Source organism: Ixodes scapularis, unplaced genomic scaffold, assembly GCF_016920785.2.
Source record: "Ixodes scapularis isolate PalLabHiFi unplaced genomic scaffold, ASM1692078v2 PGA_scaffold0__279_contigs__length_252992795, whole genome shotgun sequence".
NCBI classification, from domain to species: Eukaryota; Metazoa; Arthropoda; class Arachnida; order Ixodida; family Ixodidae; genus Ixodes; species Ixodes scapularis.
In genome coordinates, this window is record NW_024609835.1 from 165971989 (window position 1) to 165988515 (window position 16527).

At 46.8% G+C, this 16527-nt stretch overlaps 1 protein-coding gene across 8 annotated transcripts in view; it reads left to right on the top strand.

Moving 5' to 3' along the window:
* LOC8033041 (probable nuclear hormone receptor HR3) overlaps positions 1-16148 on the top strand; it is a 181442-nt gene extending 165294 nt beyond the window's left edge. For all 8 annotated transcript variants that reach the window (XM_029969591.3, XM_040502030.1, XM_029969654.4 and 5 more), the window contains 4 exons: positions 565-697; positions 3478-3585; positions 5107-5223; positions 8840-16148. In XM_029969591.3, the coding sequence (XP_029825451.1) occupies positions 565-697; positions 3478-3585; positions 5107-5223; positions 8840-9099 (618 nt within the window). In that variant the 3' untranslated portion in view covers positions 9100-16148. The remainder of the gene's footprint in view (positions 1-564; positions 698-3477; positions 3586-5106; positions 5224-8839) is intronic.
* Positions 16149-16527: the final 379 nt, after the last annotated feature.

Genomic DNA, 16527 nt, shown 5'->3' on the forward strand with positions numbered 1-16527 from the left:
AATCAAAATACTCCCTATTTCTGTATGACTTTCCTACCTTTAGTATTTTCATGCCTTTAATAGAAAGCACAGCATTTTGTTTTTTTCTTTTTGAGTCGGCAATTTTTGCGACCTCTCGAAATATTTCTTTTCCGTAGAAAAGCGACTCCGATTGTCCTCTCCTAACCCTGGTCGAACGAATAAACAACCGTAGTCAAAGACAGGACAAGAACGACAGGGCATGCCTTTCGAACGCGCGGCCTCTGGCACGCACGCCGTGCCTTCCACCTTGCTTCGCTCTGCGCACGCGCGCCCGAGGTCTACGAGACACTGAAGCGTCACCGAAAGTAGGAAGCTCACGCTGGAGGTGGTACGACGGAAGCTCCTCCCTGCTGTTCCCACCTTTTTGGCCACCGCATTGAATAAAGGTCCCATTTCAAAGCTATTTAGAGCGAGATGCAGTTGATATACGTATGCATACTCATAGCTCATTTGAGAGGTCTTTGACTTGACTTTTTAGATTACCACTACAATGTAATTTGGCAGAGGAGTTTGGGGAGTGAATGGCTTCGTCGTCCTTCCCAGGCGCACGAGGAACTGTGGCTGGATTGCGCGCAGAAGCTGACCCAAGTCATCCAGCAGATCATTGAGTTCGCCAAGATGGTGCCGGGATTCATGAAGCTCTCTCAAGATGACCAGATAGTGCTGCTCAAAGCAGGTACGAAACTTTCTCTCTTCTCTTTGGAAGTGTTTGTCAAGAACGCTAACACCATCGGGTGCTAGCTTTTGAGAAGCTTTTGAGAAGCTTTTTTAGGTTGGCCCGGAACTGATATATGAAGCGTGTCAAATATTTTAATAAGAGATTCTACGGTGATATTTCTGTATGGAGCAGCATTTTTAGTGGGTTTTGAGTAGCAATATAAGCATACTGCGTGGGAAGCATGAACGTCTTTTGTTGTTGTTAGAGTACACTTCTTTCTTTGAAAGTACAGCCATATTGAATATGAGCGTATCTTCAATATGAGGAGTAATTTGAAAGTGCGAAGATAGGCTATGATCGATTTGTTACATTTGAAGTTTTGGAATTTCCCGTTTTCACCCTGAAACAAATTGAGGCAGCTTCACCGCATAAAATGTACACTTGCGGGAAAGCATCTGCTTTTGAGGCCGCGACGTTGAAGGCGGCTTTTCCTGAGAAAGAGTTCTCCTGCGGGAAAGCACCCTTGCCGTTTTGGTGCCAACCTTACAATGAAGCTGAACCTATGAGCTTTGTTAATTTATTTTGTTCCCTTTACAGTTTTATTTATTTTTCCTTCAATTTTAAATAAATAAAACTGTAAATTTTCAATTTACAGTTTTATTTATTTTTTCATGACAACTACACTCATTCGTATATTTTTGCTCAAAATCATGATGAGACCTCTTTGATCGACTGCATTTGTCTCGCATATTTCTAGAGCCGTGCATATCCATGGATTACCCGCGGGTATCCGCGGAAATCCGCAGTAAACTAATGGATGCCGATAAAAATTAGACAAATTTTGGCGGATTGCGGATCAGATGCCGATGTCAGGGGCTGCTGCGGATACGGATATCCGCGGTTCTGGATCTAAATTTTTGCCCCGTGGCATTCAATATGTCGACTGACGTTTCATCTACAGATCGTTTCGTCGACATGCGATGTTTGATTCAAAGGCTTCTTGTGTTTGTCTCATCGAAAAACCTGAGACGTTTCGTCACACACAACCCTGCTATTTTTGTAACAAACTTTTTTCGTCTCGCCTTGATCACAGGGGGGAGGGGGGTATGGTTTGGTTAAGCTCGCCTTAGTGAATCGCGCGCTAGCGTTTAGCGGCTTAGTGAAGAAATGCTTTGTCAACAAAACATCGCAGAGGCATGTGCCCACAAAACGTACAGTGTCGATGAACCGTGTGTCCATGAAATGTATGTCCATGAAACGTCGTTTACGAAACGTGTTTACACAAAACGCGTTTGAAGAAACAATAGGTACCCTAAGAAAGACCTGATTCTCACTGAAGATCGCTTCAGTTAGTGCATTGGCTCTCGTCAAAAATGCTATCTGTAGAAAAAGTAAAGATTGCAGGACATCAATCATCCTGAGAAAGCGAGTGCATTGGCAGGGAAAGAGTGGAAACTTTCTCCTGGCAAAAAAGACTGCAAACGTACAAGTCACAAGAAAGTAAAAGAAACGCCTCCCTCTCCACAAAGAGTAGTGTTGTATTGGTTCCAAAAACAAAAGAATTGCCTCGACATCCTTTTTGTGCACTTCTTCTGGGCAGAGTGTCGCGGACTCCTAGGACAATCACATAACCGATATCATTTTTCCTTCGACACGCATGTGTCTCAGGAAGGCTGATTGCTTTTAATATAAATACAATGAAAGTTATAATGATAAAATGACATCTCCTTTGAATGGTGACCTGAAGATTTCTTTAAACAAAGATAAGCAAACAACTTAAAAAGTGCTTCTTCTATTTTTTTTTTTTATTCTCGATTGATGTTATGATATACAATGAATGCCTGAATTGTGAGTCGGATCTGGATCCACATTTTGCTGATGCGGTTCGGATACGGATACAAAGTATGCAGGTGCGGGTCGGATGCGGATAATCAAACTGCTATCTGCGCAGAGCTCTACATATTTCTATGCGTTTCAGGAAGTAATTTTTGGTTGATGTTAAACTGCACATATATATATATATATATATATATATATATATATTCATTATAAATTAGTATGTGCAGTTTAACACTGCACACACTTATACCCATAAATATATATATATATTATTCACTAGTGAACACAGGCATTGAAGACACTGTGTAATGTGCAGAGTGGAAATCTGTCTACTGAAAAAGTGTAAATACTGTAATGATTGTGTTTGCATGTTTCATCAAACAAATTGTTATAATGCTAAAGAAAGGTGCTTATGCAACGTTGTATGAGCCAGGCTTTCCGGAAATATGTGTTCTTGCACGGTGCGAACATCGAGCCAAAATGGGTGGCTCTAAAGCTTGAATAAATACAGTATCTGTATGAATAAACTTTTCTGTTTGTCTCTACTTTTAGTTATCACTGGTCTATGTTTGTTTGACTGTGAGAATGGAGTTTGTATTTATTAGATTCTGGGAAAAGTATGTTAGAAGCAGTTTCATTATATTGACAAGTTCACAAGTGCATGAGCTTTTTCAGGCCTCCGGACCCTTTTCCAAGTCCAATGTGATCTAGCGGCCCAAGTGTTAATCTAACCTTTGTGATGCTAACTGCACGAATAAATTGGTGCACATCTTGAACTTCGTAGTTCATCCGGTGCCAGAAGGCACCCATTAGTGCGTAACAGATGCCACACACTTGGATGGTGATTCCAGTGGCCAGACTGAACATCGGAAGGAGTCTACAGTGGTGGTCGTTTTGTGTGCGCCGGTTGTTGTGGTTAGGTGCAAGAGCGTGATGTGTGCCTTGCTTCCGCTCTGCAGGGAGCTTCGAGCTGTGCGTCCTCCGGATGAGTAGGTACTTCGACGTTCCCACGGGGCTCGTGCTTTACAACGACAGCCTCCTTCCCATGGACGCCTTCATCACGCAAGGTAGGCTGAACAAACGCCGGAACATAGCAAAACCAATGTCCAAATAAAGGCACAACCGAATGCCCAATGTAGGCCACCGGTGATTCTCTGCACGATTTGGGCTAGAACCCCGAATAACCTGGGCGACAGCTGGACACGCGATATGTCTCGTCTCAGCAAATTTTGCGTCCAAGATAATTATATTGTCAGGCTTTCTCGCACGACCACAGCCCTTGAACTCCAACCCTACTGGCACTGTGAAATTGCGCTAAAAGGTCTTCAAGTTTCTACAGGTTGCTTCCGGTGTAAGTCGCTTTAGTTTGGGTGGCAAAGTTTCGCTAAAGAAACTCGTTTTTCTTTTTTTAGTTTTCAGTCAAAACATTTGCTGAATTGGGCATGATGGCCGTATTGTGGCCTTCAGGCCTGCAGACCTTCTAAGATGTCGCACGAGTTTGCGGGGATGCAAAACTTCTTGCGTCGCATTTCATTGCGATTTAATACGTTAGTTTCAAAGTCGGAAGCTCGCGACTATTGAGGTGGCTTCTCGCATGACATGCTGGTTCGCTTTTGTTTAGTGTTGCTTTCTTTAAAGGGCACATGCAAAGGAAAAAATAATTTTTTCAGACAGCTTAGATGAAAGAAGGATGTCATAAAACGATTTTACAACGAAGAAAAAAAAATTTTAGAGCTATATTTACGGCGCTATACGAATTTGTAGTTGGTGCTCGCGGGAGCCGCCGCTGGTCACGTGGTAGGCCCGCGCGCCGCCACGCTGCGTCGCCGCCGCACGCTGAGGGTTGTGCGAACGCCGTTTGAACGTGTTTCTCCACGCCGCTGTTGCCGCCACCGCCGCCGCACAAGTTCGACTGCTTCGGGGCGCTGCCGCCGTCGTCTGACCGGCGCACAGGTCTATCACGTCTGCTTGCGCTTTTTCAGGAGTTTCCTTTGGGCTCTAAAAGTTACTTATTCATCTTAGTTTTTTGTTAAACTTCAAACAAAGATGAATAAGTTACTTTTAGAGGCCATAGGAAGCTTCCGAAAAAGAGTGCAAGCGCCATGTGACAAATATGGTCCCGTCACGTGATAAGCAAGGGCCACTTTTCCGCGGCGCCCGCCGGCGCCAACTACAAATTCGTATAGCGCCGTAAATATAGCTCTAAAAATTTTTTTCTTGGTTGTAAAATTGTTTTATGATATCCTTTTCCCATCTAAGCTGTTTAAAAAAAAAATGTTCTTTTTCTTTGCATGTGTCCTTTAAGGTGTTTAGTCATTTTAGCCTCACTGAGCGCAAATTCGTCTGCCTCTTGAGGAGGGGTTTCGGCGACGTCAGAACGCTGAGCTTCGATTTGTTCCGATTGGAAGGATAGTTGGTAGACCTCGAAGCGCCTAGCATTGAGGTCTATCCACTATCCCTCCATCAAAGCCAATCGGAGCCCAGCGTTCCGACATCAGACAAACTTGCGTTCCGTGTACGGCATAATGGCCCTTCTTCTTTGATGTAGTGGTTAACGGCACCATTGCTTGGCATCTCCCCCACGACAGAGACCCTGGAGATCAAGCTTGTAAATAATGCCTTCAACTTTGTGCGGAGTATAGCTGAGATGAAGCTGACGGAAACGGAGCTGGCGCTCTACTCCGCCTACGTCCTCCTCGCCCCAGGTGGGTACTTCAGGCTTTCCCGCTCTCCTCTGCCTAAGAAACTGCGCATTGGGCGACGTTGTCATGGTCGCTGGCAGAGTGAGAATGACAGGTTGTGTCCTTCGAACGATCGGCCTCCACCTCGCACTCTGTGCCTTCCTCCGTACTTTGCCTGCACCAGAGCAGCGCCTCCTCTATAGAATGCCTGTCAGATCGCGCTCTTGCTTAGCTGTGCTGGGTGCCTGTGACACCAGGCGGTGCGCACATCTATCTCTGCCTGATCCCCATCAAGATGAGAAAAAAGAATGTGAGGGAACTGTTTTTGAAGTTTATAGATACATTTTCGTCTAAACCAATAACAATCTTTCCCAAGCTCCACAGAGCCAGCACGGCCAGCACGGCCAACTGGGCCTGCATGGTGTCGACGGAGGGCAGTAGGATACCAGTGCTCCTAGCGGCAAAGTGCATAGAGTGAGAGATGAGGTTATTGAAGGGCATGGCCGTGCCGTTCCGACTCTCTTGCCAGGCATTACCCCTTAGAGGAGGCGCTGACTAGACTCACTGTGCGTTGCCCGAGCGTCGCATTCAATTTGAGTTTTGATCTGCCATTTTGCCGATTAAACATATACGGGGTGGAACGAGTTTCAAGGATGCCAACCCCCGTCTCCCAAGCGGACGCACCGCGAATTATCGCCAGAGTTGTAACCCGCCCTGGTCGGGACGCGCTACCTGAAATCGCGAGTGAGACGTGGTTGTATAAAACCACTATTAATTGTGCTGCAAAACCATGTAAACTAAAATTTTATGAAAGCATCACGCTCCTGTCATTCTGTACTAATCTCCGACAAAAGTTCCCACAAAAGGAGCTTTTAGAGCGCAGCTCTTAGGGGCCCGTTTCCAGCCTGAGCGGCGTCGCCGTCGCCGTCGGCGTAGCCGGGGGGGGGGGGGGGGGGTCATGTGACCCCCCCCCCCCCCCCCCCGAGATCACGTGACCCCCCCCCCCCCCCCCGAAGTCACGTAATCCCCCGAGGTCACGTGACCCCCCCGAGGTCACGTGACCCCGCTCAGTACCCTTCCGTACTCCTCCTCAAGAGCTGCGCTCCAATTCGACGTTACAGGGATTTGTAAACGGCTTTCATTTTTTCCGATTGTTTTTACACAAAAAACATGCTTTCTAAACGCTCATCATGACCACAGTAGGAAGAAAAAAGATTGACCCGCTTTTTTGGCGTTTCGAGCCTGAGAGTTTTAGTACTCTGGGAACATTCACTGACACTGGGCTGCACGTGTGCCGGGAGGCAGGACAACTGAAGCGCCTTCTTTCCGTCCTCACCTTGTCAGTGTCTGTAACGTGAACGAGTAGTCGTCAGGTTTACCCATATTTCCTTTTAAGTTGAGAAGCTATTGCCAGAACAGCCGGTGTGGTGGAAAGTGTGTACTGGGTGCACCGACCCGAGCGATGAAATCTGGTGCTTGCCACTACTCTATTTGAGTAAAATGTGAAAAGGGGCCAATGTCCTGCTTGCACTAAATGTGTCGGGCACTGTACAAGTTTCTCAGGAGAGGGCCTTCACGAGAGAGCCGGGTACCACCGGCTAGAAAGTGTTGAGAACATTAACAAATAGGTTGTTTCGAGGTAAATTTTTCTGCTGGTAAAAGGCATTAAGATTGTCATGTGGTGTTTGGGCGACGATGACTCCGTGCCTTTGCTGATGCTTTAATTGTTGGATGGCTTCGGCAGTTTTTGTTTTGTTAATTTTGGTAATGCCATTTTATCTGAAGAAATAGTGAAGAGCCTTTTAATAATGGGTTCCCCTATTGCATCTGTTTTGGGAGTTGTCGAATCACCTAGCTCCCAGCAGTAAGTATGGAGGCCTTTAGGAATATGAACTGGTACCTGGGTAGAGCCAACGGTGGTTTCTAGATGTGGACTGCTTGGTTGTTTGAAAACAGCAGTTTAAAACTTTGCACTCTATTTTTTTCGATGGTTTTTCTTATGAGGCGAGAGTACTGATTGATGATTTTGATGACAAAGAAATATAAATCTGGGGCTTAGTATGCCAAGCTTGTGAATAAGATTTAGTTGAATCAACAAAATTAGGATGATATGCGGCAGGAAAACTGGTTTAAAGGAAATGCATTCTATCCGAAGAAATGTCAACTCGATGTACTAGATGATAAGACGACAATGTTAAGACATAATTAGGACGAAGCTGGGAAAAAAAATGTTTGTTACACTGCTGCCCTACAGCTTGCCGACTTGTGTGTCAATGTTAACCCGAGTTTTTACCGACATGCTCAAGAATTAAAGGTGCATGCATTAATGGGAAATGATGCTATTTAAAATAACAAAGAAATCGCTAAATTGCATATTTTTTTGAAAATCACACTTTTGAAGTCTACAGCCCAGACTATCTCCTTAAAAAATATGATCACTCAATTCAGTCTAGCTTTTCCAAATACAACAAAATTCAGGTCTCAGGAAGCCTAGGATCTATAAAGCATGGGAGAAAACTTGAGAGAGAGTTCTTAGGTTTGCCTTTTTTGTCAAATGCCATAACACCGTGAATTAACTGTCTGCACGTGCATCCCACTCTCATGTGAAAGGAGAGGCAATTTCACTGGCAGAGGAGAGCAGGTGGGAGGGGGGGGGGGGGCATTGATGTCCATTGTTGACACGATCCTTCCTTTTTCACGTTGTTCAGACAGTCTGACCTAACGAATGGTGACTCTTTTAGCCGTAAGAGGGGTGGTAAATCTGCTTAAAGGCCGACGTACACTTCGCACTTTCCACTTTTGCCCGCCCCCTCCTTTCCTATATCCTCTCCACTCTTTACCTTGCCCCAACTTGGCGCCCCTCGCAGCTTAGGAGAGGGGGAGCGCTTAGAGGATTATCTTCCCTGCAGAAAACCGAGGTTGTACGTCGGCCTTTAAGGTCGCGCTCTCAGCCGGGCGTAGGCCATCGGATGCCATCCAACCATCTTGTTTCTTTTCTGCCCGACTAAGAACTGGCTTGTTTTCGATACGGTAGAAGGAATTTTTGGTCGTGTTTTTGACAGGGTAGTGAAGCGAGCGCACTAATAATTCCCGCTTTTCTCAGAATGGCCGTAGCATGTAGGAGTCAGAAACCACACTGGGGCACCTCTAGGGCCTGTTCACACATACAGCATGGCAAGAGCTCGGCACTATAGACTCAAGGCACGCTTTAATCTATATCGGCACTGCATCGACACTCCACTGCATGGAACCCTGCCTTTCCCCTTTATTCGCACAGTGCAGCACTGACTGCGCTATTTCAGCACAGCGCTACCTGCGTGACCCGACCTTTATGAGAAAAATTATCCTCCTGTTCGCCGTACGTCCGAGCGTAGTCGAAGCTAGGCCACATACAAGTACAGGCCCACGTGTAAAAAGCGAAGAACACGATGCGTTCACTGTGGGTGATTGGTTTAGCCAATTATAGCGCACACATGGAAGGACGACGAATGTCCTGACGCCGCATTTTCGTTGCCACTTGACCGACCCCATTAGCTTGTAGCATTGGCTCTGCTCGGATCTAGGGTGAAACGGGGTAGCTGGGAGATTAGAGTTGAGAGAGGGTCGTAACGCCGGCGTGCTCGCTTGCGTCATGCCGCAGACCGGCCGGGCCTGAAGGGGGTCCCGGAGATCACGCGGCTCAGCACGGCCATCCTCAAGAGCCTGCGCTACGAGCTGGACAAGACGCACGAGCAGCCGTACAAAGGCGACGTTAGCGTCTTCGACAGCCTGGTGGCCAAGCTGCCCAGCCTGCGCGAGGTCAGCCTGCTGCACATGGACGCGCTGGCCAAGTTCCGCCGCTCCGTGCCCCACCTCGAGTTCCCCGCCCTGCACAAGGAGCTCTTCTCCGTCGACGTCTGATGAGGGCTGTGCTCTCCCGCCGCAGATCGGACTTCTCTCGCCGCGGTGCGTCCCCGGGGGCCCTTCGCCCGAGGGGCGCTGCCGGCGACATTGGGGACACGACGACGCGTGCGCTGGCGACTCTCTCTCTCTCTCGAGGCACTCGCAGAGGGCTGCAAGCGGTCGGCCGGCTCGGTCACCCCCGAGTTGAGCCTCGCTGGTGTTCGGAAATACTGCCATCCCTACTTTCAATATGCAACGTGCCCAAGCGTTCCTGCGAGCTTGCCTTGCCAAGACGACAAATTTTTACGTTTCTACGCGACTTTGTGAAGCGGCTTTGTTACTTTTCGTTTGACAGAAATTGTCGGAACGGCAGCCACGCCTTCGGCGTGTCGTCGTGCTCGCGCCAGTGTCGCCCGCAATCGCTCTTCGAGACTGACGCCCCCAACAATCGGTGCTCTCGTTTTTTTTTTTAAAGTTTGAATTTTTTTTAGATTTTTATTTGAATGTACTTTTTTGGGCTCTCGAGAACAAAAATGTCGTGCCCGAAGGATGCTGCTCCTTTACCGGCGAAGAAAGCGCAAATCAAACGACGGCTCATTCGGTCGCATTTCTTCCGACGAGAGCAAAACTTCGTCCCCCCCTTTTTTTTAAAATTCAATTTGTTGCTAACACGGACTATGTTCGACAATACTGTCTCTTCCTTTTCATTGTGTGTTTTTAAGGTCTTAGGGTTTCGATAAGCTTCGGAGTGCCGTTCTTTTTGTTCCCCTCGTTAACTGCGTGACTGCACAGAAGAAAAAAGAAAAACCCTGTTTGAGTTGTCATCATGTCCACCACTGAAAACAAGTTTTTTGTCATCTTGTTTTTTTTTTACCATTGTTGTCTGTGCTCCGATTCTCTTCTCACCCCATGTTTGTTGCGTATGGAGCAGAATAAACTCGGAAGCAGCTTTTTTTCACCCATATTTTCGACAACTACGTCATTGAGGGAGAGAGGGAAGATTGCACGTCTCCTTACACTTAGCCCAGCCACGAAAAGAGTGAAAGTAGTTTATCTCGAACGACTTGAATTCGGAAGCAAACCCGAGCTGCAACACTTCGGACGTCTTTGATTGTCTCGACGAGCCTTTCTTCCTTCCTTTAAACCTGTCCTTTACGTCAAACTTATCAAACAGTGAGGTCATAATAGCTCTCCTTCGAAGCCGCTCTTTTCAAGACCTCTTCTTTCCCAAAGCGATTCGATCGAGGTCCGTACAAACCCAACCGAAGCTTGTGTACGGTTCTTTTCATGCTGCACAAAGGCCGAAGCGGTGGACTCCTGAACTGTGTCTCTTTCGTCTCACCGGCAGTTACAGTTAGATGGAGTTCTATCGAGGGAAGAAATCCAGTCGATGCAGCGCCCACAAAGTTACTGCTTGGGACGAGTGGAGGATTTTGCTGGGATCGAGGCAGAGGTAATTGCGACAGCTGCAGCTCCTTGTAAACTTCTCCGATGATGGCGACTCCGCGAGAGGAAGACTGATCCTACGACTATGGAGAGGGTGTGTCCAGCGTTACGGCTTCGGGAGCAAGGAAGTGTTCTAGAGACTGCCGAGCAGGGGACGAGAGGTGTTGCGAGCGCGCTCTGTACATAACCGTATATTCTTTTTTCCCTTTTTTTTTATGAGAGACACCGGACAGCTCATGCCGCTTCGTCGAGGGCACGGAAAGCAATAATGTGATATCTACACCACTGCAGAAAGGGAGGGAAAAAAAACAAAACAAAAACGAAACGACAAAAGCGATGCGGGACCCTTCTATCTCGTCTTTTTTTTTTCGGTTTTTAGCAAAGAGTTGATAGACTCTTTGACTGTACATAATAACAAACACCGATGCAAAGAAACCGGTCTCGAGGATCTCCATTTCAACGCGTGACTATGGTGTCGCTGTGCTCTCAACGCTTCACGCGGCGGACCTGTTGCTGAGAGGTTACGCGGTAGGGTCCGCTGGAAAATACACACGCAGCCGTACCCCTTCCCCGTACTGTTGAGCAAGATGCGAAGCCGTACACCGCGACCGCTGTGGACCCTGGTTGGCCGAGAGTCTGACTGAAGTTTGGAAACAGTGGAGGGTGTTCGGGTTCCGCAGTTGGAACGCTGGGTTGGGGGACCCTCGTTCCCAGACTTGCAGTTTGTAGCGGTCTTGAAGTGCGTTGGCATGCGCGGAGGATGCAACGGCGACGAGGTGCGATGGGTGCTATCAGTCCAAGCTCTGCGTGCTTTCCTCGATCATTAAAATCTCCAAAATATTTTTGACAATTAATTTTTTTTTAAAGAATGCATTCAAGTCAATGGGAAATATTATTTTGTGCGATTGTTGCAAGATATTTTGCCCATATAGGACGGTCGCATGATTTTTAAAAACGAGTTCCATCGTCTAGCAGAACCCTGTGTTGACGTCCAGTGGCTGTTGTATTTCTCTTACCGATAAGTTTGAACATGGTGCAGAGGTAAAATTGTTTGTTATAGATCTGGTGTATTGTTTTCCTTTGCACGGGCCGTGTTCGACGGTTGTGGCAAGCAACCGCTCTTTTTTTTTTTCCTGGCAAATGTACAAGGCACTATTGCAAATTTTATGTTCATTTTAATTGCGAACCGTTAATTAGATTGTCACTTTTTTAATGACCGGGAAAGTGTGGAAGGTCGACCGTGTGGATGTTGAATTGTGCCGTCGGTACGCGTCTGCTGACGAGAGTGACTTGGGGTGAAGAGTTTGCTTCTATTTTTGGAGATAAAAAAAAAAAAAGAAGAAAACACCATAAAACGTGTTCGACGTGAAGTAAGGGGTCGACGAGCAACTTGCGAAAACTACTGCCATGCTCCATTTTCTGTACATGTTCCTTCTTTTAATAATACTTTGTGTCACTTTTTTTCTTGTCGTCTTCGGTGAATGGTTTAGTCGTTTTTTTTTTTTTTGTTTCTTTTTTGAAAGTTATTTTACGAAGTAACATGTTTTTTCGTGTTATATGCTCACTTATTTATGAAGCACACTTCAGTGTTCGGTTTTTTGATGTGACGTTGAATGTACATTGTCTTCCGTTTCTCCACCCCATCGTCCAACTTTGCTCTCGGTGCGTCTCTTTTTGACTGTTGGTGCTGTTATTTGTGTCATACGTGCCTACTTTTTTTTCTTTGTCTTCGTTCCACTTAAGTTTCTTTTTTTTTTCTCCCGTTTCATTTATGTTTTGATTTCGTTGTGCGCGCGTGACTGTCGCGTGCCCGACGCTGCCGCAACGCCATGGCGACATCCACCCCGTCGAACCTGTCGCTTACGTGACCTGTCCCTCACTTCGCTCGCGTCACCCTCTTTCATTGTTAGCCTCGTGCAAGCGCGCTGCAGCAATCTTGGCACACACACACTCACGCACACACACGCATTCATAAGCAAGATGGGAGTGCTCGTGAAGGAGCACACCCTAAAGAGAGAGAGAGAGAGAGAGAACGAAAAAAAAAATATCGGATCACCATTCACCTATAGCTATCTGTCATCCTCATCGCTTCTTTTATATATATATATATGTATGTATGTATACATTACATTCATATATCTAAGATACAAGTATACACACGAGTATCGTTAAGCCCGAGTGCACGCCGGAAATTGTTCGCGGATGTTTGGTTGGTGTTTGTTTCTTGCTGGCAGTGACAAAGGTTGTGGGAAATGTGTGCTCGCTGTAGCGAGACCTGCTTCGCTTAGCGTATGTTTGCGTTTCACTTGAGCCGATATTCGCGAGGAGACGGGAACGACCTTCGAAAAACCCATTGATTTGCAGAAAGAGAACGTGCTCACCGATTTTAATTGGACGAGTATCGAAACCCAGTCCACGGTTTGTCGAAATTGCGTGTTTTGAAAAGTTGGAATAATTTAATTTTATCGGTTCATTAGAAAGCTGTTACGTGTTGGTTGCGAGGAACTTGAGAACGCACACGTGATTGAGAGAACGCCGATCTTTACGCCATCTTCGGTTTCCTTTTACTTACACATACAACGGCAACTACTTTTGTTTCTGTTACACACACACAGACTCTCTCTCTCTCCTCCCGATGACAGTGGGAACAGCGAAGACCGCGGTCTGGAAGGCACAGAAGGATGACTTGTCGTCCACCGACGATGTACACGGAAAAGGATTATGAGGGTTGAATATTTTTCTAGAGAATACCACACAACTCTCTGACGGGTAAACAAAAAACACCTCTCGTTCTTTTGCGTTTCCATCATCTTCCCTTTCTAGTCCTTTTTTTTTCTCTCTCATTTTAGTTGCTCCCTTCGCGTACTCCCTTTCTCCTCTTCTTTCCAACGTGTTCTGTCCCCTCGCTCGCTGGCTCGCACCGTTTGCGAGCAAATTGTTGACGCGTCCGTTTGCACGGAAGCAACAAAAACAAAACAAAAACATGATAAGAATTGTTGGCTGGACGCTTGATGGGCGGAACACCTGTTTTTGCTTGGTCGTTTGTTAGCTTGTTGATTGAGATGAGAGAAAGAAAAAGCAAAATGCTTGTGCTTGAAAGAACCAAGCTGCCTTTTCGCACGGTGAATGACAAAGTGTGGAGATCGATGAGCGAGTGACGTAAAGTGTTGTTGAAGAACGAAACAAATGCGAGTGTCGGGTGGTTGCGTTAGCCGTTGTCGTTTTCTTGAGGGCTGTGCGGCGGAATCGACGTGGGTTCGAGGTGATCTGTGCCGACTGTCTTTTTGGGTACGGCCTATGACTATCTTTTGAATTCGTCGTAGATGTGTGAGATCACGCTCATCGTTTTTATTGCCTCGCGATGTTGACATCGCTGCCCTAGGGAAGGGGGGAGCGGGGAAGCGGGATGGGGCGTGCTTTTAAATCCCGGCGCCTCTGGTTTCGAACAAGAACTGCACAAATCGCATTGACGTTCTTCATTCTTGACGTGTTCGGAAGCGTGTGCGTGGACCCTAACGCTTCGAGTGATTTTTTTTTTTTGTCGAGTTACCTGCGCGAGGTGGTTGGTTAATTGTACGTGTGCTTGTGCGTATGAATGTATGTATGCATGTTTCCGCGTATCATTTTGAATCGCCGCAAAAGAGCGACAAATTGCGCGCGTTCATTCACTGACGTGTTTGTTGCTCTCGACTCTCTTTCTTCTCCCTTTGTTGCCTTATTCGCTGGTTGCGAAATGGTGTAAAGCGAACGCGGAGTGGTCGGGGAGAATGTTGACGCAGCACTGGTGGACACTGAGCATTAAGAGTTGCATGTGCTCTGTGGGTACCAACACCGCCTCTTTGTTCCCCTTGTTTGTTGATGTTAAGGGCGTCCGAAACGAGCGCGAAGAGTAATTATTCACGGCAACCGAGGCGAGCGTAAAAAACAACAAAAGACACTCCGGTTAAGGATGCCCTACTTCTTTCCCGTTGAGCGCTTGAGGCATTAACGAACGGCAGTATTTGAAGTTGCTTTCAAAACAACAAAACGTAGCAGAAAAGGGCAAGGGGAAATGAAACTTCTCGTTTTTTGAGCGGCTTTCGGGTCACTTCGGTGGCGTCCTTTTGTACAGTAGCGCGTAGGCGCGAAGCTCAACCGAAAACACTGCGTCAATTAATTTGCCGCGTGGTTTGTTCAGAAGATTTTAAACTGCGCACCGGTGAACCCACCAATGACAAGCACAGTCTTGCATTAAGAGTGCGCGACTCAACTGGCTCAAATTCCAATTCGGCGTTCTTTTTTTTTTGTTTTTTTTGTTAATATTTTGCACGAGTAATTGTATAGCGTTCAAACTGTTAGCGTGGTTAGTTGTTCGTACGTTCGGCAGAAATATGGCCTGTAGAAAGTTTGCTGAACGCTGTCGTTCGTAAAGGAAACGCGACCAAGGGCCGATTCCGCGTTCGGGCTAGTTGTGCCGTGTACTGTACGCAGAAGGGGCCAAGTCGCGTGCTGCGGGTCAGACCGTTGATTGGTTAAGGGAGTGAGTTGGGCTCCGGTGTGCCGCCGGCATGAGTTACGTTGAACGTGTTCTTTGTTGGCGCCCTGTGGAATAGGATGAATCAGGCTCGGTAACTCTAGATGGTACCGAAGTAGTAGTGGGGCATGGACGCAATCGGGCGAAATCGGAACAAACTATAAGCGTCAGTGCGAGCTAACAAGTTTCATTTCCGTTTTTTTTTTCTCTTTTCTCCAGTTGTAGTATTGTAACCTCGGTGCCATAGCGACAAATTAACATCAAACCTAACGAGCGCTCTGTCCTCCTCTCCCTCATCATCCCTCGGTTAGTTCTAAGCTGCCTTCCCGCGCCGGAGACTTAAATACCCGCGCGTTCCCACATGCGGCTGCCAAAGCCGCAAGTGCGTCCGCGACCATTTTTTCCCCCTTCTCTTTGTTCGTTCGTGTTTAGGCGGCGCGGAATCGATCATCATCAATCACCACGACCGTACCGCGGTGGAAATGAACAGCCACTACACACAGAGATGCTACTATATATATAAATATATATATATATATATACACATATAATATATTATAATAGAGAGTGCCTTCATTTTGCGTGCTCGTCGTGTAAGATCTTGGAACCTGTCCGGGTTTGTTGTTACTTGTAGCGGAGCTCGGGCGGCGCATCTTACATGCGCTCGGCTTTCGTTTTCTCTTGTCTGCGCACGGCGTCACGCATCCGAGTGGGCGCTTTGTAGATACATCCCCTAACATCAGCACGGGTCTTGAGGCGGCTGCCGCTGCCCCCGATGGCAGCTCTCTTTTTTTAGTTTCTCGCCTGTCGCTCCGTTTCTTCGAGTTTCGCGTGCAGTGCATTTTTTTTCCTGTTTCATATGTGTCGCGTTAACTAACCGTCACGTTTTTTTTTTTCCTCGTTTATTATTTTGTTTTGACGGTTTGTTTGTTTTTTTTTTTTTTTCAGTCCCCTTCCCCGACTCTTTCTCTCTCTCTCTCCCTCTCTCTCTTGTTCGGAGCTCTTGGGATGGAACTTACATTTCGACGGTGTAAAATAAGGAAAAAAAAAAAATCGAAACAAAAAATGTTTAATGTGACACGAAATAAAAGTGTATCATTCAAAATCACTCGTTTCCGAGCCTTTTCCTCGTCAGTTTCAAGAGCGAGTGTGACGATCGTGGTCGGTGGCGTATGGCGGTATGGTGAGGCTCGTTTTATGTGATACGAGCTGAAGCACCCAATCCTGTATTTTTCTGTCTGTGCCCCCTGTGCTCCGTTATCTCTCGATGTCTGATATAGTTCCAAGAATGGAACGTACACTTCGGGTTCCATCATCTAGTTTGGACCAAAACCTTTCAGGGAACCGGCGGGTAGGCCAGAATTGTGCAGTTAAAACATCAACACAAAGGTCGCTTCGCCTTCCTTTTTATGGGCTTATACTCTAAGGGGCAGTGAATAAAGCAGCGAACACACGTTTAGGCAATTTCTGGGCCACTTCGTGGGGAA